The sequence below is a fragment of the Urocitellus parryii genome, chromosome 13 (assembly GCF_045843805.1).
Source record: "Urocitellus parryii isolate mUroPar1 chromosome 13, mUroPar1.hap1, whole genome shotgun sequence".
In the NCBI taxonomy this organism is placed as follows: Eukaryota; Metazoa; Chordata; class Mammalia; order Rodentia; family Sciuridae; genus Urocitellus; species Urocitellus parryii.
Window position 1 is genome coordinate 13,782,076 of NC_135543.1, and position 25,140 is coordinate 13,807,215.

General features: G+C 32.6%; 1 protein-coding gene across 5 annotated transcripts in view; it reads right to left on the minus strand.

Annotated features, from left to right (window-relative positions):
- Relch (RAB11 binding and LisH domain, coiled-coil and HEAT repeat containing) overlaps window positions 1-25,140 on the minus strand; it is a 105,683-nt gene that overhangs the window by 27,823 nt on the left and 52,720 nt on the right. For 3 of the 5 annotated variants that reach the window (XM_077792173.1, XM_026404641.2, XM_026404638.2), the window contains 9 exons: window positions 20,774-20,864; window positions 17,928-17,999; window positions 12,825-12,965; window positions 12,069-12,233; window positions 10,161-10,308; window positions 6,152-6,308; window positions 5,230-5,353; window positions 3,088-3,136; window positions 1,426-1,505 (listed from right to left, as the gene is read on the minus strand). In XM_077792173.1, the coding sequence (XP_077648299.1) occupies window positions 1,426-1,505; window positions 3,088-3,136; window positions 5,230-5,353; window positions 6,152-6,308; window positions 10,161-10,308; window positions 12,069-12,233; window positions 12,825-12,965; window positions 17,928-17,999; window positions 20,774-20,864 (1,027 nt within the window). The remainder of the gene's footprint in view (window positions 1-1,425; window positions 1,506-3,087; window positions 3,137-5,229; window positions 5,354-6,151; window positions 6,309-10,160; window positions 10,309-12,068; window positions 12,234-12,824; window positions 12,966-17,927; window positions 18,000-20,773; window positions 20,865-25,140) is intronic. The other 2 variants (XM_026404639.2, XM_026404644.2) reach the window with 2 other exon arrangements.

A 25,140-nucleotide genomic window follows, 5' to 3' on the forward strand; every position in this document is an offset into this window, starting at 1 on the left:
GTCAGAAGACATAAGAGGTCAACAATTAAGAGCTTCTAAATATCTTAAAAGAACCATGAGAAGGGCTGGGCTTGTGGCTTAGTGGTGGAGCATTTGCCTAGCATATGTGAGGCATTCGACTCGATCCTTAGCACCACATAGAAATAAATAAATAAAATAAAAGGTTTTGTGTCCATCTACAACTAACAATATTTTCTAAAAAAGAAACATGAGAAAGACTATGTTACTATTTATCTTTTTTCCCCCTATATAGGTTAGTTTTGAACGAGGTTAAGATAAAGGATTGGCAAAAATCAATGATTAAAATGAAAAAGGAAGGATATAACAATTTAAAAACACAGCAGTGCATTTAGTGAAAAGGTAGAGAGTAACAAATCAGTATCAAAGCAAAGCTGCAATAGAGATTCCACCCATTTTTAGTTGCCTACTAATATGCCTTCAGCTATATCATATGCTATTTACTTAAAACAATGCTAAGGATAGTTAGGTAGTCTGTTCAGTTGTTGGCAATCAATGAGCCACATCTCTTAATATACATTCTGGCTTAGTTCCTGTCTTCTAAATCTGGGTTAGGCTTGAGACTTTATTTAACCAACATACTGTAAAAGTGATATACTAATTCTAGGCCTGAGCCTTAGCCTAGCAAATTCTGCTTTTGCACTCTGGGAAGCCTTCAGCCACTAGGTATTAAATCCTGGCTCTGCTGCTCCAGAGGCCATGGAGTAAAGAGAGGCCCTAAAACTACATGGATTGTGAGGATCAGCCAACCTCCCTGAGACCCTACCAACAGACTAGTTTAATGCAGCATTATGAGCAACCAAACCAAGGCAACAGAAGAGAAGCCAGCTGAACAAAGCCCAGATAGAAGAGTAATGAACAAATAAAATGGTTTGTAATAATTACAAGGTATTACGTTTTGGGGCAGATATTATGTAGTTACAAAAAATAATAAAGTATTACTAAAAAGTACTGTGATGAAAACAATGACAAAGTATTCTACAACATTTTGTAATTTGTATCACCTAACACATGTGCTATCATTTATTTATGAAAATCTTATGATTTTCTTATGAAACACAAAGAAACTCTACTAAATAAGTATAATCTAACATTAACAAAATATCAAAAAGCACATAATCTCTAAACTTACTGTTCAACTGATATTTTACTCAGTCATATTATTTAAATATGTTCTCCATTATAAATTCTTTAAAATTTTGTTTTTCTTTTGGGTTCAGATTTATAATTTATGTCTTCACATAGAGAAAACATAATACTAGGTATTTTTCTAAACTGAAGATACTTTGTTTTTATTTGTTGGGTGGTGCTGGGGATTGAACCCAGGGCCTTGTGTATGCTAGGTAAGCACTCTACTCGCAACTCCTTGAAGGTACTTTTGTTGGAGAATAAGAATTATTCCCTTACCTGAATATAACACGTAAGGACTCCTGTTGCATAAATGGGGACTGTAGCTTTAGTGAGGACCCCATTTCCTGCTGAGGAATCTAAAATTATTAAAATATTTTTAAAAGTCCAAGTATGTTTTAGATGTAAACAAAAAAAGTCATAATACTTAAAAATTTTTAGCAAGGTTACACATTTGGAAAACACTGTAGTAAAAGCATATTTCCACTGGTTATTATAAAATACAACATAATGCTTCTTGAAGGACCATTAGAGTAAAAATTTCTGATAGATGGTAAAGAAATTTAATAACCAAAATGAGATGTTATATTCCTATTTCCCAAATCAGAAATTAGAACTTATAAAAAAAAGTATCTCAATTACCCATATAGCTAGGTCTTTCTTCCAAAACATTAATGCTTTCCATTTGCAATGCTTGTAAAATGTAGAGTCACTCAGCTAAAAGCAGGATCCTAGATCTATATTATTTAATCAGCTTTCAGATATGAGATTTTCCCTAGTTTCCAGTACTACCGTAACTGGAGAGCACTTATTGCACCCTCAGTAGAGTTTTCAGCACCCTTATCATTTTCATGGAGCAAGGAAGAATCAGGTTAAGTAAAACAGCCACTGAGGTGTGCCCAGTGACTTTAATAAAAAAAATTTCTTTTACTGTACTTGTGGACAATTTCAAAGAAAAGTTCCAAAGAAGATAATGAGGTGAGTTATTTACAGTGCTTATAGCTCTCATTTAGTGATCATCAGGTACTGTTTTACGTGATTTACATTTGCTTCAATGCTCATATAATTTTCTTTATTATATTTATATTTTTATATGACTTTAAATTATTTTCAAAGTCATAAAGAAATTGAGTTGAAAAGACGTATTTATCTACTGTCCTGAAGAAACTTTAGCAAAAAACAGAAAGCTTCATTTTCACATTAATTTAGTATTAAGCTTTGTTTATTCTTGATAAAAATAACTTGTTCTTGAGAAGTGTACTGATATAAGATGACAGAGTTAGTTGAGAGATAAATCTGAGGCTAGGAACATAAGTGTAAATTTTATTCATAGATGTGAACTGTATACACAGAGGCTAATCACCAGCTATCTGAACAACCAAACATTCAGTTAATAATTCCAAAAAATGTCAGTTTCCAAAATATTTTAATTTTTTCTTCACTAATTTATCACCAGAGTTCATAATTAAACATGTAATATTAACAGATATGAATTTCAAACACCAATCATTTAAAAAGCTATTAAAAATAACCTTTGGGGAGCATGTGTCAAACAAAAACAACAAGAAAAAAACAAAACAAAGAAGCCCCCAAACCTTAAAAAAAACAAGATAAAATGGGTGTGGGGGGCATGTTATACTTTCCTTCTACCATTTCCCACAAGTTAACAAGTATCTAGTTTGAGAAGCTCGGCCTTAGTTCAATTTGGTTACAATAAAGGTAGATATTTAAAATCAATCTGAACAAAGATTAATTTCATGACACCACACATTGGAAGAATATATTAGATGTAACCAGTTGTAAAACTAAGAACTTCCATAATAAAAATTTGCATTTTCAAATTGTATTTGTTGGTTTATATAATTTAAATATACTAAATATAGCATTTTCTCTGAATAAAGAGATTCAATTGTTTTTAGAAGTAGTAATGAACGAACTTACCAATATTTTCTTCAGACAGTCTTAAGATCTCCTGGAATTGAGGTTTGACCTAAGCAGCCCAAAGAGAAGATCCAAAAGTCTCAAGTTCAATGGATTAGTTAATGACTAATAAAATGTTTACTACTGCTTCTACTACCACTGCTGCTACTACTATTTATTATTAATTTATTTTGCTTATAGACTATTTAAGTAGTCAGAAATATATTAAATACAAGAATCAAGTTACTAAAAATAACACCTTTAAGAATAAAAATCAATTTTGGTTAACAAGTATTTTCTGATGGCCTTTGGTTTTATTCCTTAAATTAAAATTATTCCAAAGATAATTTCATTTATTATTTTTTGTGGTATTGGGATCAAAGAAAAGGCCTTCTCACACATGTGAGGCAAGTAGTCTACCACCAAGTTCCATTTCCAGGCCCCCAAATGATTTTTTATTATTTTTTTGGGGGGGTACCAGGGATGGAACTCGGGGGCACTTGACCACTGAACCATATCTCCAACCCTATTTTGTATTTTGTTTAGAGACAGGGTCCCCCTGAGATGCTTAGTGCCTGGCTTTTTGCTGAGGCTGGCTTTGAAATTGAAATCTTCCTCTCTTAGCCTCCCAAGCTGCTGGGATTACAGGTGTGTGCCATGGCGCCAAGTCCCAAAATCATTTTAAATGCTCAAAATTACTGCCTCCTAAAAAGTGAACATAGTGATAAAAAGCTTTACTTAGATTGTTATTATCTGATTAGAATTACTAAAAAATAGCATTTGATTATGTTTAAAAGAAATAATTTATTTGAGGTACTTTCACAGCTAACATATTTATTGTGTGAAATCCATCTTAATCTTTTATTGCACTCCTTAACATTTAAATATCAAGTAAAGAATTTAACTTAAGTATATTAAGTTAGAGCAAATGCTTGTTTCAATTTTTTATTATTAGAATTACCACAAGATTCCAGACTACTGAAGACAATCAATTAGTGTTAAGTGCTAAAATGACTCCCACTTGGTTTTCTAAAAGAAAAAACAGCTTCTTGTTTGGGACATGTTGAACAATTTTTGCCAATACTGATAACAGCGAAATCAAATTATATTTGACAATTAGATGTTAATGAGAAATGTAAAATGATTTTCCTACATTAATATCAAGATCTGGTTTTTGCTTTCTGATTAGAGTACAACAGGCCAACATATTAATTTACATATACTTCAAATTAAACTGAGAGAAATACCATTGTTAAAGATTAATCTACTAAATCATACTTATAGAATTAAAAGACAGTGAAACATCTTCCTTTCACACATGAAAAGACTAAACTCAGATTATTTGACCTTTAATAAAAAAAAGGTCACAGACCATTAGTCAGCAGATAATAGAACATAACCTAAATACTCTTTTGCTTTAAACGTTGCAACTACAGATTTAATAATAAAGAGCTGCACTAAAATAAATGCAATATTTAAATGTTGACTTTTAAATGTCTTGTTTAATATTTGATTAGAACAAATACACTTTTAATGTTTTTATTAGATCTCCAAACAACTAAACAATATGCTATAAAGAAAAATGGGGTAATAGTATTAAAGAAGAAATTGGGATCTTAGGACATTTTGACTTTAATACCTAAACCTACAAATTAACCCATATAGGCCTATGTAAAAAATTATACTTTGGGTAATGATTAAAATACATCTCAAGTGTCCATGCTATTCCGAAGAGGTAGGATCCTTATAGCACGTTCGAAATAGAAAGTTTTGCAGTTCCACAATCACCTCAGATTTTTTATCCAAGTGTGCTGAACAAACAATTGCTTCCAGATTCTGTGGTAGATGGTAGTAAGTACAAAAAGTATATTCATAGAATTGGGTTGAGTTCCTTAATTGATACTTCCTATGCTGAAAACCTTTGAGATATCTGCAGTGAGTAAATCTTACTAGTGTGGATACAAACTAAACTTAGGTAAGCCATTTTCTGAACATTAATAAAGATAAGACTACTATCAACTAGAATTTCTTTTATTATCATAATATTCTAAGTTATCAGGAAGGGCTCATTTTCTTACTCTATATTCAATTACTGTTACAGCATTAACATATTATATTTCTATGTTTTTTGCATAGAAGAAAATATGAAATTCAAGTTTTTACCTTAGTGTTCGTAAAAATTTTGCCAAATGTCCGGCAAAGGCGCCAAAAAAATCTGGAGAATTCATGGACACAGGCAGTTGAAGTAACATTAATTTTGCCAACTATTTCTATAAGTTGTGGCAACCTGAATATGAAAAGAAAGAAAAACAGGCAGGGGATACATATAAATTACTACTTCCTTGACAATTTCTGGAACAATGCAATCCAAATTCAAAAACTCTCTTTCTTTCTTTCTTTCTTTTTTTGGTACCAGGGATTGAACCCAGGAGCACTTAACCACTGAGTTACATCCCCAACCCCTTAAAATTTTTGAGACAGGATCTCACTAAATTGCTTAGGGCCTTCCTACAGTGCTGAGGTTGGCTTTGAACTTTTGATCCTCCTGCCTCAGCTTCCTGAATTACTGGGATTATAGGCGTGTGCACCATGCCTGGCTGTTGTTTTGTTTTTTGAAAACAAAGGAATTGCTTGGAACCTTGTGAAAAAGATTACATTCTACTGAAAAAACTTTTTAAGATAAAACAGCTTGGCATAAAATATATAAAATCTTAATGGTAGAGTTCTGAGTACGGAGATAATGAGATTCAAATCCAAGAAGAGATTGGCTAACACAGCATCCATTTTAAACAAAAAAACTAGAAGTCTGGATATGGTTTAAAATCCATCACTATTAATACACAAATAAGGAAGCAGACTGGTTGCTCTGATATAATACAAAAGCAACTTCTTCACAGATAATTAATTATATATTTGGGGGGTAGGTAAATCTCTTCTAACAAAATTTATCATTGATGATGCCAAGGTAATTATTTTTTTTTTATGTTTTAAAAATTATTTTGTCCCTCAGTTTCAAGGATAAATATGAGCTATCTTCCATTGAACTGATTAGGTAAAGGAAATAAATATGGAGACAGTAACTTACAATTGATTGACCACCCATAGCAAACTCTCCCAGCCTGTTGTACCCTCATGTTCTAGCTGGTAATCGTAAAGTTGTAGGAGCACTGCCAATTGCTCACGACTTCCAATAATAGTAGACACATCTTGAAGAGGTGACATAGGGCGAGGAAACCTAGTCACTAAAAATAACAGAAGTATAATAATTACACAAAAAACAATAATTTGGGAATTTAGCTATTCAGTCAAAAGAAAAATAAGGTCCTTCCCCTAATACTTAATTTGCTTATTATAAACTTTAACTGTAAAACTGGAACATATTCATCAAGTCATTGATGGAAAATAAATGAAAAAAATTCTTGTCACTTGAACAAATCTCAAAAAATTGAGATTTTATGGGACTATATAGTTAATAAATGAATATTGTAATGAAAGTTTAATAAAAACATATTTTGATTAAATTAAAATTGAGCCAAAGATAAGGCTCCTACATAAAATGTGAATTTGAAATTAGTTTAAAAATATAAAAATACTTATAATTCCACTATACTGTTTATGTCCATGAAATAATAAATAATAAAATGTTTCCTTCAGGGAGTAAGAAACTAATAAGAGTAGGAAAATACCATTTAATAGCAAAGAACAATAACATAAAATACACTAAAGCTTGAACTGAGTGCATTTCTTCAGTATTCATTCCCCAACATTGTATCTTTAAAAAAAATTTTTTTTTCAGCATTTGATAAACAGAAAGTTAGTAGGAAATGTTGAAGTCAAGGTCTGGTAAGATAAAGCACAGTGTACTATGGACATTAAAACCAAGATTCCATATCATGTGCTTTTCACAATTTTGAGGGAAAACTAAAAAACTTTTAAAATTGTGTAAATAAAACATGAATGTACACAAGTACACATATATGTTTACACATATGCATATTCATATACATACTAATATATTTTATTTTACTTTTAATTTATTCATTTATTTTCTTTGGGTACTGGGGATTGAACACAAAGGTGCTTTACCACTGAGCTCTATCCCCAGCTCTTCTTATTTTTGAGACAGGGTTTGCTAAGTTGCTAAGGCTGGTCTTGAACTGTGATCCTCCTGTCTCAGCTTCTCAAATGGCTGATATAGGCATGTACCACCCCATGCCTGGCTATACTATTATATTTTAAAAGTTTAAACATCAATAACATCTATAATCCTACAGACAGTAATCAGATCCCAGTTTATTAAGGGAATACTTCCTGGATAACTATTAAGTGAATAATTCATGCCCACAGCTCATTAGCTGTAGGTCAGTAACTTGGACTGGAGGCAACTCCTATACAAAGGCATCAATCACCTTAAAAAGACACACGAGGCAACATTTTCTCAAAACATATTTAATAATAATTATTGAACTTAAGAAAATTTGAAGCAATTTAAAAAATGCTCCAAGACAACATTAAAATATTACTGCATTCCTATGAGGCACCAGATATATAATAATATATTAAGTATAGACAATGGTTATTCTTTCTATCTAAACTCTTCCATTTGTTATCATTAAACAGGAAGAAAGAAAAGGAGGAAGAAATTTAGATGATATGGTATCCCTCACTACCCCAACCCGGAAATCAAACAGATTGGGATAAGGGATTTTTGTATTTAATATTTGTCAAAACATATCTCATATAATTTCAAACACGTTCTATTATATTTGTCAAACCCTGCTATAGTATGATGAAATGAATTAATTAAAAGTAAAATAGATATGTTGGAATTTATGGTAAAAAAGAGTAGGGTCTAAAGGTTTAAAGATAAGTCTAATGATTGAAAATAAGTAATTTTGTGAATAAGTTATAGGCAAGAAATTAGAATGGTGCTGTCATGTACAATTAAGTAAAACAAATAAAAATAATAAAAAAATAAAATTACAATTTTCCCTCTAAAAAAATTAGAATGATTCAGAAGACTCAAAATATTGTTCTATTTAACTGTGATTAAAAAAAAAACTGAGTATCTAACATAACGATAATACAGAAAGATTCCCAGAACATTATTTAAATTAGCTGGCAAAACACTAGCATTTTATTTTTAATGATTCTGCCCAACAGCTGTTATGACTCTTTGATGTATCCCCTGCCATAAGAATATAAACTCTATGATGGCAGAGAATGCTACCTATTATTAATTTGGTTATTTCAAATGTCCAAAACAGTGCCTCATATATTGATTAAATTGTGAAAGGAATAAATTATCCCTTAAATGAAGATATAATAAATCATTACTTATAATGAAGACATTATAACCTTATAAGGATATAATAATATTAATATTTATACCTACTGTTAAAAGCCACAAAGTAAGTCAACAAGAACTGAAAACAAAAGTTTATTTTTGGTATAATGACAATCACAAGAAGTCACATAAACATTAGAAAGACTATGTTCAGAATGGTAAAGAAATTGTTTTGAAATTGTTCTATCTAATCTCTAATAAAAACTTCCCAACAGCTGATATTAAAGGACTATTTGTTAAGTATAACAAGCATTACAGGTTGAAATGGGTTCTCTCCACCCCTCCGTAGTCTTATGTTTGGAATCAGTACCATTGAAGATACATTAGATGAGGTCATATACTGGATGAAGTAGTAGGCCCCTTACCAATATGACTGATGCTCTCAAAAAAAGGGGAAATTTGGACACAGAAAGAAGCATACTGACAGTGAGCCATCTGAAGATAACAGCAGAAAAATGAGATCATACATCCAAAAGCTAACACACACCAAAGACTGTCTGCAAACTGCTAGAAGCTAGGGGAGAGGCAAATGATACCTTCTCCCTCATGGTTTTCAGAAAGACCTACTCTGCCAACACTTTGATCTCAGAATTCCAGCCTCCAGAGTTATGAGATAATAAATTTAGTCTATGGTACTTTCTTAATACAGCCGTACCAAACTAATACAGCCAAACAGAAAGAAAGAAGAGGAGGGGGAATTGGAAAGACAGGAAAATCTCCAGGCAGAATAAGTGCTTTAATGAGTAAAATGGCAGAATCAGAAGTGGCCAGTTATATTAAAGTCTTATCTTCAAAGTCTTTATCTTATGAAGTTTGATTTTTTATTATCCTCAATAATATCATTAAAAAATATCAAACTAAATCTACTCCATCCACTCTTAATTTTCCAAACAAAACTGGCATCCGAATAGCGCACATTACTTTTAGTCTGTGGCTTCATGTACCTTGGAATATAGTGCTTCTTATCTCCAAAGATTACAGGTAGCCCACGCTTACTTTATAGAAAAGGTATAATTATGAAAACATTAACTCTTGATGTTTCAATTTCATAATTATTTGTTAATCAGAAATCAGAAGCCAGTAACATAGGTAACTGCACAAATCTGAAAAAGTTGCAAAGGTATTTCACACATAGCAATAGCTTTTTTATGGGCATTTATCTTGGGGCTTAGGTGCAGTGGAGTTGTCACTTATCAAAGATCACTTACTGGCTACCTGGAAAGTGAGACAGGAACTATCTGGCCTCTGCTGTCAATTTCATGTATTTCTGAAAATAAGATATTTCTTCCAAGGAAAAAAAGAAAATTCTGCCACATAGTCTTATATTCCTTTCTATTAAGAACTCAGAGTGGGAAAAAATAATATTTACCTTCCCCTATTAAAAATAAAACGAAAAAGTGGGGAGGAAAAAATGCATAAAGAAAGTGTAAATGACCAGCTTTAAATACTAAACTAGTAAGTATTAAGTAAATTTTTTCATTGATTCAGATTTATTCACAAGCATTTATTCTAGCCTCCCAATGAAGGCTATAAGAAAGTATAAATATCATGAGGCTTATCCATAAAAGATGAAGCCATATAGCTTACTTTAGACATATAGTCTACAAAGACAAAATCCTACCCATAAAATACATTTTAGTAATTATGCCGTTATACAGTGACTTTTAGAATTTTCATCAAAAACAAGTCTCTGGGAAGCTAAACTGCTAATATTTTACATCTTCCTTTCAGAATTTAAGTTCAGTACCTTCTATCTGTGGCACTTCACCATGAAGCTTGGCTTTGCTGGAGAAAGGTGCATTTTGTAGCACTAATGCAAAGAGAGATGGGATCAAAGACTGCAAGGCAGAAAGATACATGTGGAGCTTATGTTCATCCAGTCCGTGTTCTCCTTCCTGAAATATAAGGAGGTGGAAGCTAATTTTAGTTTTCTGAAATTACATTGCTAATTTGATTTATGATGTTTTTCCTTTCTGAGGCAAATAAAACACTTAAGGACCTGTATGTTGGATTCAAAACATAACACTTAATGGAGATGTCCATTCAAAATAAGGCATTGCAGAAGTAATAGTGTTTCATATGGAAACATTAAGGGTAAACACAACAGTCATTTCCAAAGTTGGGACATTTTGTATAGGTTCTCTTTTTATTTAGGGAGGGTCTTATTTTGTGAAAATTTATAAGTTAGGGTAAAGAAATTAAAGTGAGCTAGAGGAATAATTTTAAATACTCAATGGCCAAATTAGCAACAGTGCTTGCTGATTCCTCTCTGGTCCTTTTATACATTTGGTGATACTTGTATCTGCAAGTATTAAAAGCACTTTAAAATAATCCTATGCATAAATAAAATGTAGGAGAAGATATTCCAAAAGGAAACAGAAGAAAGATGACAAAAAAGTTTAAAGGGATCAGAAAATGAAGTGAAAAAAGAATCACCAGAGATGAAAGCATTTTTGCTGCTCAAATCCACTTGAGATGACATTACCATATTAATAAATAGCAACTCTTGTCAGAACCAGAAATAAGAATTATCTACTATCAAGTTCTAATTTAGTTAATTTATTCATGGAAGAATTACTATCTATGCTGCATATTGCAGATTTTTTTAGTAGTAATGTGGAATTAGTTGTGGTATAAAATGGAACAAGAAAAACCAATTATGAATTATTCTCAGAAAGAATGCAAAACATTTGAAAAAACATTCCTTAAAAGTTTCACAGAACAGTATACTTTAGTCTGGTTATCTACTTAAGGTTTTTAAAAAATACATTCTTAAATTTGTAGATAGAACAGCCCAATATTTAAATTAAATAAATACATGTGAACACGTATGATACATCTATTGAAAAGTTGCAATGATTTATGATTAAGAGCATTGTCTTTTAATATTTTGAAGCAGAAATGGTGAAAATTTGGAGTCATAGACTTATATCAGATCCTGGTTCTGTCATGTGACAGTTGTGGGATACTGGCAAGTTACTTAAACAACAAGTCACAGACTCCACATAAAAAACAAATAAATTGAGGGTTACGAGAATGAAAAAGGAGTTTTATATCTAAAGCATCTATCTTAATGGCACGTAATGGATGTTCAGGAAATGTTAAATTTCTCTTCTAGAATCTAAAAGAACTTTTCAGAACAAAAATTAGTCAAGAAGTTGCTATCATTTTTTTTTTCCTTCCCAACTTCAGTTCTCTTAATATGAGCAGAAAAAGCTCACTTTACAAAGTGAGGAAATGAATAACTGCAATAATTGGAATAATAAGCAGAGGCAAAGCAATATTGACATCATATAAACAAAAGCCATACAGACTCAGATTTTAGTTATCTCTGTATTCTGGAACTGGAAGCTGATGCTTTGTAAAATAATTTAGTTGTCAGAAGGTTAAATAGAGCTAGCTTTCTGATTAATGTTTGTGAGTTACTTCCATAAAGGTGCTCTTTGAGCTGAGAAACAGAGACCATGCTGTTTTTTTCTCTTATAGCTTTGGCAAAGCAAAACCACCTCAAATCTCTTTTGGGTCCAGTATAAGAGAATATTTAACTGGTATTGTATCAAAATATTCAACTAAGTGGTAATTATTAGTGCCCTAACATGGCTTACAACAGATCTTTTAAATTGTTATAAACTATATAAGCAATGGAAGAACTCACCCTAAGAAGCTTTTCAATCTTGTTCAGTAGTGTAGGTATAAGATGAGACTGTAAATTTCCAAGTTCTGTAGTCCAGGCAGCATAAGCTGGTAAAAATACTTGATGTGTTGCACTAACTACTCTCTCTGAGGGATCGCCTAAGGCTGACAGCAACAATTCAAAACCCTGCAAAAGAAACAAACAAACAAACAAACAAAAAAAAAAAAAAGGAGATTTTTTAAAAGAATAACTTTCTTGGAGCTGAAGTTGTGGCTCAGCGGTAGGGCTCTTGCCTAGCACGTGTGACGCCCTGGGTTCGATCCTCAGCACCACATAAAATAAAATAAAGATATTGTGTCCATCTACAACTAATAAATAAATAAATAATAAACTTTCCAAAAAGCTTAATAAAAATAAGAAACACAGATTTTAAGAAACTTGGAAAATGCTTTAAACAAGACAGAAAGCAATTCATAATATTACCTCCTCCTGATTTTTTTTAAATGTTACATATCTATTGATGACCAAACCAAAAAGAAGGTATGGAAAACATGGCATACATGTTGCTGACTTCTCGACAAAGTGCTGACAGAGTATAAATGAATCACAGCAGTCTTTCCTCTGAGTTGCAAGATTGATAAGTTATTCCCAATTGATTAAAGTTGACACACCTATCATTCGTACTATAGATTAAGTATCTGAATCAGAGATTTGCAAAATTGTATTATTTGGAATTTTATAATGGGGTAAAAGAGGTTCATTATAAAAAACACATACTTGTTGATATTTGTCTGGATCATCAATGTATCCCATAATGATTCCAAGGCTTTTGATCACTGCTTCTCTTACTAAATCTGCTTTATCTTCCATTAACATCTGTTGCAACATTGAAAGAACCAAGGAGCTACGAATTTCTTTCTGAAAATAAAAAAATGTTTTTACTATTTATTTCCATTAAAACACAAAAGGAAGTAATAACAGACACTTATGTGTTTGAAATCTAGATAAAAAGACATTATCATTTTTCTGTATTTGCTTCAAATTTTTATTTTTCAAAGATAAAACATTATAGACACATCCAAAATATTGTTCTCTCCCTGGTCCTTCTCTCTACCCTTTCTCTTTAGAGGTAAAAACACCTATCATGAATTCAGCATTATCTTTCAGCATGTTTTTATACCTTTACTAAATGTAAAAATTCTTTAAATCCTTACAGGACATTCTATCAGACATGTTTAACAAATCAACAAAGTCAACACTCTGTTGCAAATGGACCATGATTCTCTTACCACTATTCCTTCAATTCAGAGAAGAGTGCTGAGAATTATAATAGGAGACAACTACTCTGGAAATTGGAACATCTGCCTGAGATAGGATGAAGAAATAAAAAATCCTGGCATTCTTATTGTTTTGAAGAAGTAAAGAAAAAATTAAAATATAGAATAGCAATGCACTGCTATTTTAATATTTAATATAAGGTCAAACATAATGTCTTGATGTCACACAGGTTCTTTTTTTTTCTTCTTTTGCAGTGCTGCACAGAGAACCCAGGGCCTCATGCATGCTGGGTAAACACTCTGCCACTGAGCTATACCACCAGCCCCCACACAAATTTTTTTTTCCAGTTATATTAAGAAATCTTTTAGGGTAATTAATGGCTGAGGTTAAGATAAAGAGTTATCAAAATTCAAATGCATGCCCCTCCCACCCTACTTTGGACTATTATTACAATTTGATTGATTCATAAAATTCTTTAAACCTAAACTAATGTAGATCAGTTCTGCGTGTAACAGAATAAAACAAGATTACAGGTGGAGGAGGTGACAATTTTCATACATTTATAGCTTGATTAGGTATGCAGACCAGTGCTTGACATTTTTTTAAAGGTTTGTTTTTTGTTTTGAATTTTTAGAAACAAGAGTAAATTTTAGAAAATTTTGAACACTTTTAGAAAATGCCTTTTAGTAAAATCTTTGAATTTACCTTTTAGGCTAAAAACTGCCCTAAAAACAATGCAAAGGATCTCAAAGGGATTCTTAGTTGGCGTTAGCACACGGCAAGAAAGGGAGGTAAGCAAACTTTAGTTTTACATTGATCTGGGCTGAAGTCAACAATGATTATAAGTTTTAGTATGCTATAGGGACCCTCGTCTAGGGGACAGATCAGTAGGATTCCTCTATTTAAGGCATGATTGCACCAAGGAACTGCTGTAGTTTTTGCTCCAGTACAAGATCCAGTGAGGAAATATTATGTCTATTAAGACCACTAAGTATTCCAGTATCAAGAGTGGAACAGTTTACTTACCCTTTACAAAAAAAGTGATGCTCATGTGATCTGGAACAATACATAATAGGGTAGTCCAACTCATCTAAGCATTTGTATGTTCCTATTGTTATTATCCCAACAATAAGATACCAGTTTTCTCCCATTAAATGAAGGATAAAAAAAAATCCATCATTCCTGTCTCTGGTGAAGGTATGAGAAATGAAGAACTCCAATGTATTATTGATAGGATTATAAATCCATGCTATTTTGGTTAGGATAAATATGAAACTGTCACAAATAAAAAAATGCACATGATGGAAGAAGCAAGAGGCAGAGACAACTAATTTTAAAAAGTAATTTTTAAAATGCACAGAGAGCTGGCTGTGAAGGCACACACCTATAATCCCAGTTACTCTGGAGGCTTAGTCAGGAGGACTGCAAGTCTGAGGCCAGCCTCAGCCACTCAGTGAGACCTTACCTCAAAATGAAAAATAAAAGGGGCTCAGTGTTAAAGCACTCCTGGGTCAGATCCTCATAATCCCCCCCAAAAAAACCCACCAAAAAACCCCAAAACAAGCAAAAAATCAAAACAAAAAGCAACATCCCCAAAAAACAACCCAGAAATTTCGAGTAAATGCAACTAAATAGCCCATGCACTAGTGTACAATTCTTGTAGCCTTTTAAAAGAACAATCTTACAAAAATGTCCCTATAAAGCAGGGGTTGTCAAACTTTTTATAAAAGGCCAGATTGTATATACTTTTGGTTTTTGAGAATATAAAAAGATCTCTGTTGTAACTATTCAACTTTGCAGTTGTAGTAAGAAATAAACTTGTATATGACAGCTGCTGGCTGCAACATGTCCTCTCACTGATCACTAAGGTTGATTTGGCTAATCTGGTTGACGAAACAGGAGTCTCCTTCCTCCCTTACTACTGATGTGCACCCTTCCCAAAGTGGGGTGCTCCATCAGAGAAGAAGACTTTCCCTGATAGAATAGGACAATCCCCCCCCCCTTAATGGCTGCAAAACGTTTGTTAGAAATTGCATTGTGATAGATCAAAGAGAGAGGAGTAGAACTGGACAGGGAAAAACACCCAGATCTCAATGTTCTCAATTACATCACAGCCACAGCATGTATACCATAGCTCAATGTCCTCTTCACATTTCAAAATGGTTATGTAAATGTTGGAGGCAGGGGTGATGGCTGAGGTCCCAAAGGCCAGTAGGGCAGAAGAGGTGGCCCATGGCCCAGGAATGATGATAAATAGTCATATATGGAGTAGAGCATGTAGGCCCACTCTGGGAAAGGAGCTGCGGGGTGAGAGCTGGGGGTTGTGTCTTCTTGTAGCCATACAGAACTGGAATCTGGAGGGGGACTCAATTTGCTTCTGTAGATTCTCCATTTCTTCACTTTTCTGTTGCAGCTCCCTAATTCCTCAATAGTCAACTCCAGTTTCTGTTCTGCCTCCGACAGCTGCCTCTGGGATTCCATCTGCTCATGTTCTTTAATTTTCAGCTTCCTGCTCCTTCTTCCTATCCAGTGAGGCATTTTCCTCCAGGACTAGCCCTTCCTCATAATTCTCTCTCCTTTCAGAGGTAAGATCTTCATCTAGAGACAATGGGGCCCAGGGGGTTCAGGCCTAAAAAGTGAAAAGGGAGCCCAACTGGCTTCTCCTTTGAATATGGCAGCTCATGAGACCAGCTAAAGCAGTCCAGGGGTCTGAACATGTGGGTGTGAATATGCTCAGTGACTAAGCCTGGAAAGCTTGTGTTCCTGGGCACTGAAGTATGTAGGATTGGCTTCCCTGCCACACCAGAAGAGGTTTGTTTGGTACTAAGTATGTAAGTAACTGTAGTGCTCCTCTGCTTGAACTTCCAATCAAACTCTCAAGAAAGCAACCAAAGATCGATACATAAAGAAATGGGTGTGGCTGTGTTCCAAGAAAACTTTACTTATAAAATAAGCAATGGGTTAGATTTGGTATACAGGCTACAGTATCTCAAGTATTTAAATTAAAATAATTGTGATGCCACCTTGTTCCCTTTTAAAGGAACAAGGACCTATGAGAAGGCAGTAAATCCAATAAAAGCATAACAATCCAGGGGTTCGCAATATTTTTGGTGGCAGAAAGCATTTATTTATTTAAAATTAGTAAGAACCTCTGGTAGCTTTTGTTTGGGTTGGTAATATTCATTTATAGTACCATGATTAGAAATTAAAACTGAAAGATTTTAATATATCAATTAATTTAAAAAGTAAGAACTCATTAAATGAATAAATAGTAAATAATATTTTCATTAAAATGACAGTTTATAAAACAATACAAAACAAAAATCAGTGAGAAGAATGTTTTATATATTATCCCAAGCCTCTCTCATGTCTGATTAAGGACAGTTCTCTTATTTGCTCTGCACTCTGTTTGTTGTGATACATTGTTTTGGTTGAAGCATTTAAAGAAAAGATGACCTCACAGAAGGTGTCATTAAAAAGGAAGAGAAGTATATTACAAGGCTTTTCAGATAAAAATGTCTCCATGATAACAAACACTTTTTTATGCATTAAATTCCATTGTCAATCTGATTTTTATTGTCTCTACACTTTTCATTCTTTATTTGGGAAAAAATTGGACCATAACATTATGCAGACTTTAAAAATACTGACACATTTAATTATATAACCAAAAAAATTCCACAATCTCATCAAAGAGTCTATATATATTTAGAAGTTGTCAAGCTCACAGTGGCAGACACAAGTTTTCTAAAATTCTAGAACTCATCTAAAAGCTCCAATTTCATCATTTGTAACAAATGTTATCTGACTGTTTTCCTTGAAGTGACAGGCTCACTTCACAAAAATGAAAATATCTGCCACGTACCTAAGTCTGAATAGCTACAACTTAACTGTCAGTGGTTCCACCAAAAAAAAAAAAAAAAAAAAAAGGTGACCTATGGGAAAAAGGGGTTAGTTGAATTCACAGCCCAAACAACTTCACAAGTACTTTTCTGGAAACAGCTATTAGATTTCAGTACACAGTAAATGGGTTTTCTACAAATACCCTGTATTTGTCTTATAGAGTATTAAAGAGGAAAGGTTCAAAATTTAGTAAAAATAATTTTACTGATTGAGCAGCTCCCTTTTAAGTGAAATTGGCTTATTGTGCCAAAGTATGGCCGTGAAGAATACAATCATTATTAGTATACATTTGGGGGAGCGGTGTTTTGATAGTGCTGATGCATGAACATTTTTTGCCCAATACTGCTTTGGTACCAACACTATAAACGTCAACATGTGATAAAAATTTTTAAGAAAAGTTTTATTATGATGAAAATAGTTTCATTTCATGATCCTCTTTTTGAAAGGATTAGGTATCCAGGTTTCCCAGCCCACTCTGGTAATACAGTTTAATATATTTATACTCATGCAAAACCAGCAGTAATATACCTATCTGTCCACCACACAATATTAATATAGGCCTTTCCATTTTTGTTTCCTTCTCTTTTTAAGACAGCATGCCTAAAAGAATTTGGATTAAAATGTTCAAGACACTTGAAAGTATATTTCTCTATTATTATAAAAGAAAAGACTTTTTAAAAAAACAGTGACAATTCTTACAGGAAGGTAAGGTGCCAATGCTCCACAGGATTCCGCCACAAGTAGTCGTCTTTCTGGGTATTTGTGATTAATCTAGAGCAAAAAATAAATAAATCAAGCATAAATAACATACCCTCTCTTCTTCCAACAGAGAATTACTTTTCACCACAAATCCTGTTAAGAACGCAATCAAGCTTCTTCCTTTTCCACTTCTGGGAATCCCTGTGTGGCTATACCTGGATCAGGAATAAGGGAATCAAGGAGAGCCTAAACATGAGGTCACAGGGGTCATCTGTTAAAGAAAAAAGGGAAAATCAAAGATGAAAATTTGGCAAGGTGTCTAGAAATTATGTGTTTCCCTAAGACTAGACTTTCCTTAGGATGTCAGGAGAAATCAGAACCTTTCTCTAGCAATAGCATCATAGTTTTTTAATCTGCAAAATCCAGCTTCTAGATCATATAGATATGGTCCATAATATATGCCAGTCTTTTTAGCTAAAGAGTTAGGACATAAGTTAATCAATGATTTAACCAGATGGACTAGAATCATGATTTTCTTTTTAAAGGAAGAAGACTTTATTTTTTGTTTGCATATGCAAACTGATGGGGTTTTGCTATTGTTATGACTACACTGAACCATAACAAAAAAATAACAAAAGAAAGGACACATACTGGGTTTTGTTCCCGTATGTCTTCTTCATAGAATATAAATCTTTCTTTGACTGGAAAAGAAGTATATCTGTTCTCATATTCCCATATGAAAAGGTGACATAATTCAATAATGTATTGGATGCCTAAAATTAAGAAAAGAAATTATATAGTAATCTACTGGGCAACAAACTTGAGGTAGATGGCTAGACAGATCCCTGATATCCATGTTTATTCATGTTACAGAAGAGGTGGTGGTAGAGATGTTTATAACTGACATGTCTAAATTAAATTTAATCCAGATACAGTTACCTCAAAAACAAGAATGCTTTGAATGTCAGAATATGGTACATATAAAGTTTCAATTTGTTTTTGTCTCCAAGTTAAATGAACATACGAAAATCAATTGTAATTTACAATATTAGAAATGAACAAACTGAAAATAGAATTAAGAAAATAATTCTTTTTATAATAGTAACAAAAATAATAAAATACTTAGGAATAAATTTAAAAAAGAACTACATTTTGAAAACTACAAGCCATTATTGAAAGAAAATTTAAAAGACCCAAATAAATAAAAAGATTACCTTAATTCATAGGCTAGAAGACTTACTAGAATGGAAATACTTTCCAGATTAATTTATAGATTCAATGAGTTTCTTATAAAAGTTCCAGATAGGCTCTTTGTAAAAATCTACAAGTTAATCCTAAAATTCATATGGAATTCTAAGGAAACCATAAAATAGTCCTCACTGAGAACCAAATTCAGGGGTCAGTGTTTGTTTTAGGGTAATAAAAGTATTTTAAAATTGACTGTGGTGGTGAATATATAACTGTGAATATACAAAAACCACTAATCTGTATACTTTAATGGGCTAGCTATATGTTATTAGAATTAACTTTAAAAAACTGTGTTGGGCTGGGGATGTGGCTTAAGTGGTAGCACGCTCGCTTGGCTTGCGCGGGGCACTGGGATCGATCCTCAGCACCACATAAAAATAACATAAAGATGTTATGTCCACCGAAAACTAAAAAACAAATATTGAAAAATTCTCTCTCTCAAAAAAAAGAAAACAATAAAAACTGTTAAAATGTACACATTTATAACTGTATATATAATTATAAATTCACAGTTGCATATATTATATATCCAAGTTAATTTTGACTTTGATTAGACCTCAGCCTATATTAGTATTCACTATAATATATAGATATATGACACTGTTAGAGGTAATTATTGCTATATGTTTTGTTCACTTAACATACTGAACCTAGTGGATCTACCATATTTAATGGGGGGAAAAAATGACCAAAGAAATTAGGACTAGAGCTCTAAATGACTACATACATTAGTGATATTCCAGAGATCATTATTTTTCTTAAGAAACTCACTGTACTCTTGTAAACAAGGCCATAAAATCTGTCTCCGTAAATGAGAAATCTATCTTTTTTTAAGGTGGAAAAATAAGGTGCTTAATGATCTAAACATCATCTAAAAAGTCAGTAATTCCAGGTTCTAAAGTAGAATGGAAATGCCAAAATTCAATACAAAATTAAAGTACCGCTAATAAAATAATGAGTTAAATTATAAATACAAAAACCTCCCATATAAAAGGTCTACTCTTTATACAAATGTATCTATATTATATACAAGTATACAGTATATACAAGATACATTTCTATTTACACACACACACACACACACACACATTTTCTTTTTGTTTGTCCTTGAATGCATCAAGCATATTCCCATCTCAGGCCCTTTGTACTTCTTTCATCTTACTTCATTCAGATTCTTGCTTAACCATCACTTTCTCAGAGATCCCTTCTCTTACCGTCCATTCTAGGAAAGCATTTTTCATGTTTATCTAACCCTTCTTCTGCTTTATCATTCTTCATGGTATATTCACTACAAGATAGCATATTATTTGTTAACTCTAATCTCCCACTAGGATGTCTCTTCTGTTCACCACTATATCCCTAGTCACTACACAAATACTTAGCACTGAAATTAGTGTTTCATAAGTATTTGTTGAATGAGTGCATAAAGGAAAATATTGCAGAGCATCCTTTAGCAATTGTAAATCACTATGTTGAGATATAGAAATAGCTGCATAATTTACATTCCATAAATTTCCTAATGGCATTTAAAAACAACATAAACCTTTATAAGAAATTAGAATATAACAGCTAAGGCAAATCTAGTATAGTTAATTTACCTGCTCCCAACACTGTGGTAAGAGTTCAGCCTCTACACGTGTTGGTCCAACATGACGTGCAAATGCCACACAACCTGTCAGTATCATTTGCCTGAAAAATAGTACAAAACAAAAACAATAACAAAACCAACAACCTTGTATTTACATTAGAAAACACAAACAGGACCAAGAATTAAAAAGAGTTACTCCTAAATCTTTGTTGTATACTGAAACAGCTACTCATTTACCACAATGCCTGCAACCCACCCCTCCACCTCCAGTGGTGGAGACTAAACTCAGGGCCTTCAAACACCAGTGAGCTACACTTGCAGCCTAATCCTTGTTACTTTTATTTACATGCTTCTCCTTAATACTTATAATACCTGATGTGTCTATTTCTCTCTCTATATATATGCTTTTTTAACTTTTTTATTCCCTTCCACTTTAGGAGGGCAAATAAATTGAAGTGAATAGAAAGAAAATGTGACAAGAAAATTTCAAGCCACTTTAGATGCCTACTCCTTCATGAAAATTTCCTAATATATGACCAATATTTCCCCCACTATATATATGTAATGTATGTTTCAGAAATATTTGATAATTTAAACAATTTTATTTTTCTTTTCTTTCTTTTTTTTTTTTTTTTTGGTACAAAGGATTGAAATCAAGGTGTTTAACCACCAAGCCACATCTCCAGCCTTTTAAAAATGTTTTGAGACAGGGTCTCATTAAAGTGGCTGAGGCTGCTTTGAACTCACTATCTTCTTGCCTCAGCCTCCTGGGTCGCTGGGATTATAGGTGTGCCACCCCGCGTGGCTGTAATCAATTTTCTTAGGATTTAAGTATGTTGAATACTTATTAGAGACTTCAAATCATCACTATCATAAATACACATAAATCTCAATAGGAAAAAACATTAGGTCCTTCAAAACAAACTTCTTAGCAAAGTAAACATTCAACATTCTAGAAAATATTTTAGTTTTGAAATATAGTTAAAATAGAAGAGGTCAGATAGCCTACAGATCACTAATAGCACTAGAAGAAAATAGCCCCCTATGACAAAGAAAACCAAGATTGCATGATTAGTAAATAACACAGGTAGAAGAAATATGGCGTCAGTTATAGTTGTTAAAAAAGAATTGGCAAGGGGCTGGGGTTGTATCTCAGTGGTAGTGTACTTGCCTAGCACGTGTAAGGCACTGGGTTCAATCCTCAGCACCACGTAAAAATAAGTACATAAAATAAAGGTATAAAAAATAAAATAAAATAAAGATAAAAAAACAAGAATTGGCAAAAGCATATTTAACATAAAAATTTTTCTTAGGATACTATCAAAGAAGCCTAAGAGTCATTAATGAAAAATAACAACAGATCATGTCAAATATACTATGCTATCTTATATTTTTTGCTTTGTTTATTTGTTATTTGTTTTAGAGAGGTCATTGTTAATTTATTAGTCTATTTTAGTAAACAGTCATATTTCTGAAAGGTGAAAGCAGATAAAGAATGGAAATTAGTGCTTAATTCCTGATGTAGCTTGTACTTTTGGCCACTAGGTGGCACCTATAAATTTTACATGCAAAGTCTAAAAATGGACTCTAAAGACTTGGGTTTTTGCCTTGAAAATCTAGGAATAAAAACGTAATATATGTATTTCATTACATATATACATAATTACATATATACATCATTATGTCCTTGCATTAAGACAAACTATTTACTGGGGTTGTAGCTCAGTGGTAGAGCTTTGCCTAGCATGTGTGAGGCACTGGGTTTGATTCTCAGCACCACATAAAAATAAATAAAGGTCCACCAACAACTAATAAAATATTAGGAAAAAAAAAAAAGACAAACTATTTGCCCTGTTAAAGTTTTTATAGTTGTCCTACATATGGGACACTAGGGCATAATAGGCGCATTTACCAAGCTAGAGAATGATATTTTTCAAGGAAAAAATAAAATTCTAATTTTCCTATACAGTACCACCAAACTGTTCTTAGAAAAATTTCAGATAACAATGATTGATACTAATATGGTGATTTAATTTATCTTATTCTTACTTGACTAGCATGTGAAGGCTGCTGGTATAAATTATACTTGACCCTCTCCACTTGTTCTCACATATTTTAAGAGCAGGAGAGATATCTACTATAAGAGTTTCAAAGTCAACAAGACTGTTTCTGTACTCGATGTTGAAGAGTTCCTTGTATTTTAAATTTTGAGCTTGATTTGTCTCATGGTTCACTTATTCATGATTCTCTCAAATTCTCAGAAGACATAAAAATTTTAAGTCCAAAAACCTAGTCCTAAAGGTGCATAAACCTACCAAATGATACAATTTGTTTATTATTATAAACAAAAAAGCAGTTTTTTCTCATTAAGAGGGCTGGGGTTATGGCTCAGCAGTAGAGTGCTTGCCTAGAGTGTGCAAGGCCCTGGGTTTGATCCTCAGTACCACATAAAAATAAATAAATAAAACAAAGGTGTTGTGTCCAACCATAATTAAAAAAATATTTGTGCAAGCCCTCATTTGCACAACTTTCCTTAATATTTAAAGGTTTTTACTCTCTGAAGTAGATATCTATTGTTGCTTGATCAAAACTCATGTCTTTTTATTCTGATGAATCATTGTGATCTGTGCCCTTCCCTCTCACTAACTTAAGGATAACTCATCACTCAGACCTGTCTTTCCATATGAGCAAATGGTCTCAAGAATAATCAAAACAAAACACTATCCTTCTAGACAAAATGTAAATGGTTTATGGATAACTCTATGACACAGAAATTCATGTTATTTCTTATAAAGCATAACTATTATGATCATGTTCTACCAGGTTCATCTGTGAGATGCCTGGGAGAAATTGAGCATGAAAAATGAAGGCAAAGAAATATTCAAATTAGAAGTCCATAGGTAATTAATATAAAAGTGTACAAATTCAAAATGAGAATTAGAATAAGAATGAAAACACTGTAGAACCTTGTGAATGGAACAAGTGTTTCTTCTGTTAATTAAAAAAATACAAGAAATGTTTACTGTTAATTTACATGTACCTTCAAACTTCATTCATAATTAAAGAGGAACTAGGATCTCACTATTGAGGTAGTGACTGCAGACATATTTCAGAGGATTAACAAACTTGCTCATTTAAAAACAGAAAGACTTGGATAAAATCTATGGTGGTTAAGTTTGTGAAAATGTCATTATAAGGGAAAATTTTAAATGGCTGTACAGAAGTTTATGAAGGAAAATTTAAGCTTTATGCATGCATTTTTATAAACTTCTATCGGATGAAGCAGTAGTTCATGTCAACATGCTTTCAAGGCTATTAATCTATTGATATAATATAACTCATGCCTTGTAAAGGCAGTTTTCCAAAACATTTTACAGAAAAATAAGGCATAATATCTTAGGAACATATACATTACATTTTGTCCATCATCATGAATAAATAGCAAGTGTTGAAGAGTTCCTGGAAATTACTAAAACCATGGACATTTGGGCAAACAATTCTTCAACCCTTCAAGTGGCCAGTGGATATAGCGGTATACCAATAATTTGAAATTTATGATTTATAACACGGATTCAATTTTCAGTAATGTCCAGTCTATTAATTTTTCTTCAATGTAAATTTGAAAATATTGTATATTTTTTCTCCTTGTTATCTTCTCTTATTCTTTAAACAGTCTTTTCCATTTCTTTTTGTTCCCGTCTCCTGTTTTATAACAACCATGAGCTCTTGCCTCTAGAGTTTTAGGATTCCAAATAATGTTTCTTTTTTGTAATCAATTTTCAGGAAATGCTTTTAATCTGAATTTTTAGAAGAATTGCTATTTTCATTATATAGAACTTTATAGGGCTCATGTCAATTCTGTTTACTAATCTTTAAAAGAAATTGATCCAGCTCCAGTTTATTTTGAAAGGGAGGGAGAGAGTATAACTAACAGCTTTACTCCCAAGATAGCTCAGGTACATGAAACAAGATAATTTAATTTGGTTCTGCAGAATCTAGGTTTGCTTTTCTCTTTTCTCAATATCTGTATTTCTTGACAAGGATGGGAATTCATATTGTAAAAGATGAGATAATCTGGAGCTTTTATTCAACCAAATATAATGTATGAATAATTAACACCTGCTGTGTACTTCTAGGGCAATTTCTGGTCTTTACCTGGCTTTTAGGGTTTTGCAAAAGACCATATATTCCAGGATGAAAGGCACCCTCTGTCCATTTCCTTATATTTCATGTTTATTGGAAATATTAATCTGATTAGATAAAGAGGTCTGGACAATAAAGGAAGGTAGAAGTAACAGGCTGCCTTACATAAAAGAACAAATGACTGAGGCCCTTCTACCTTTCACTCAAATAAAAAATACTTTCATCAAAATAAAA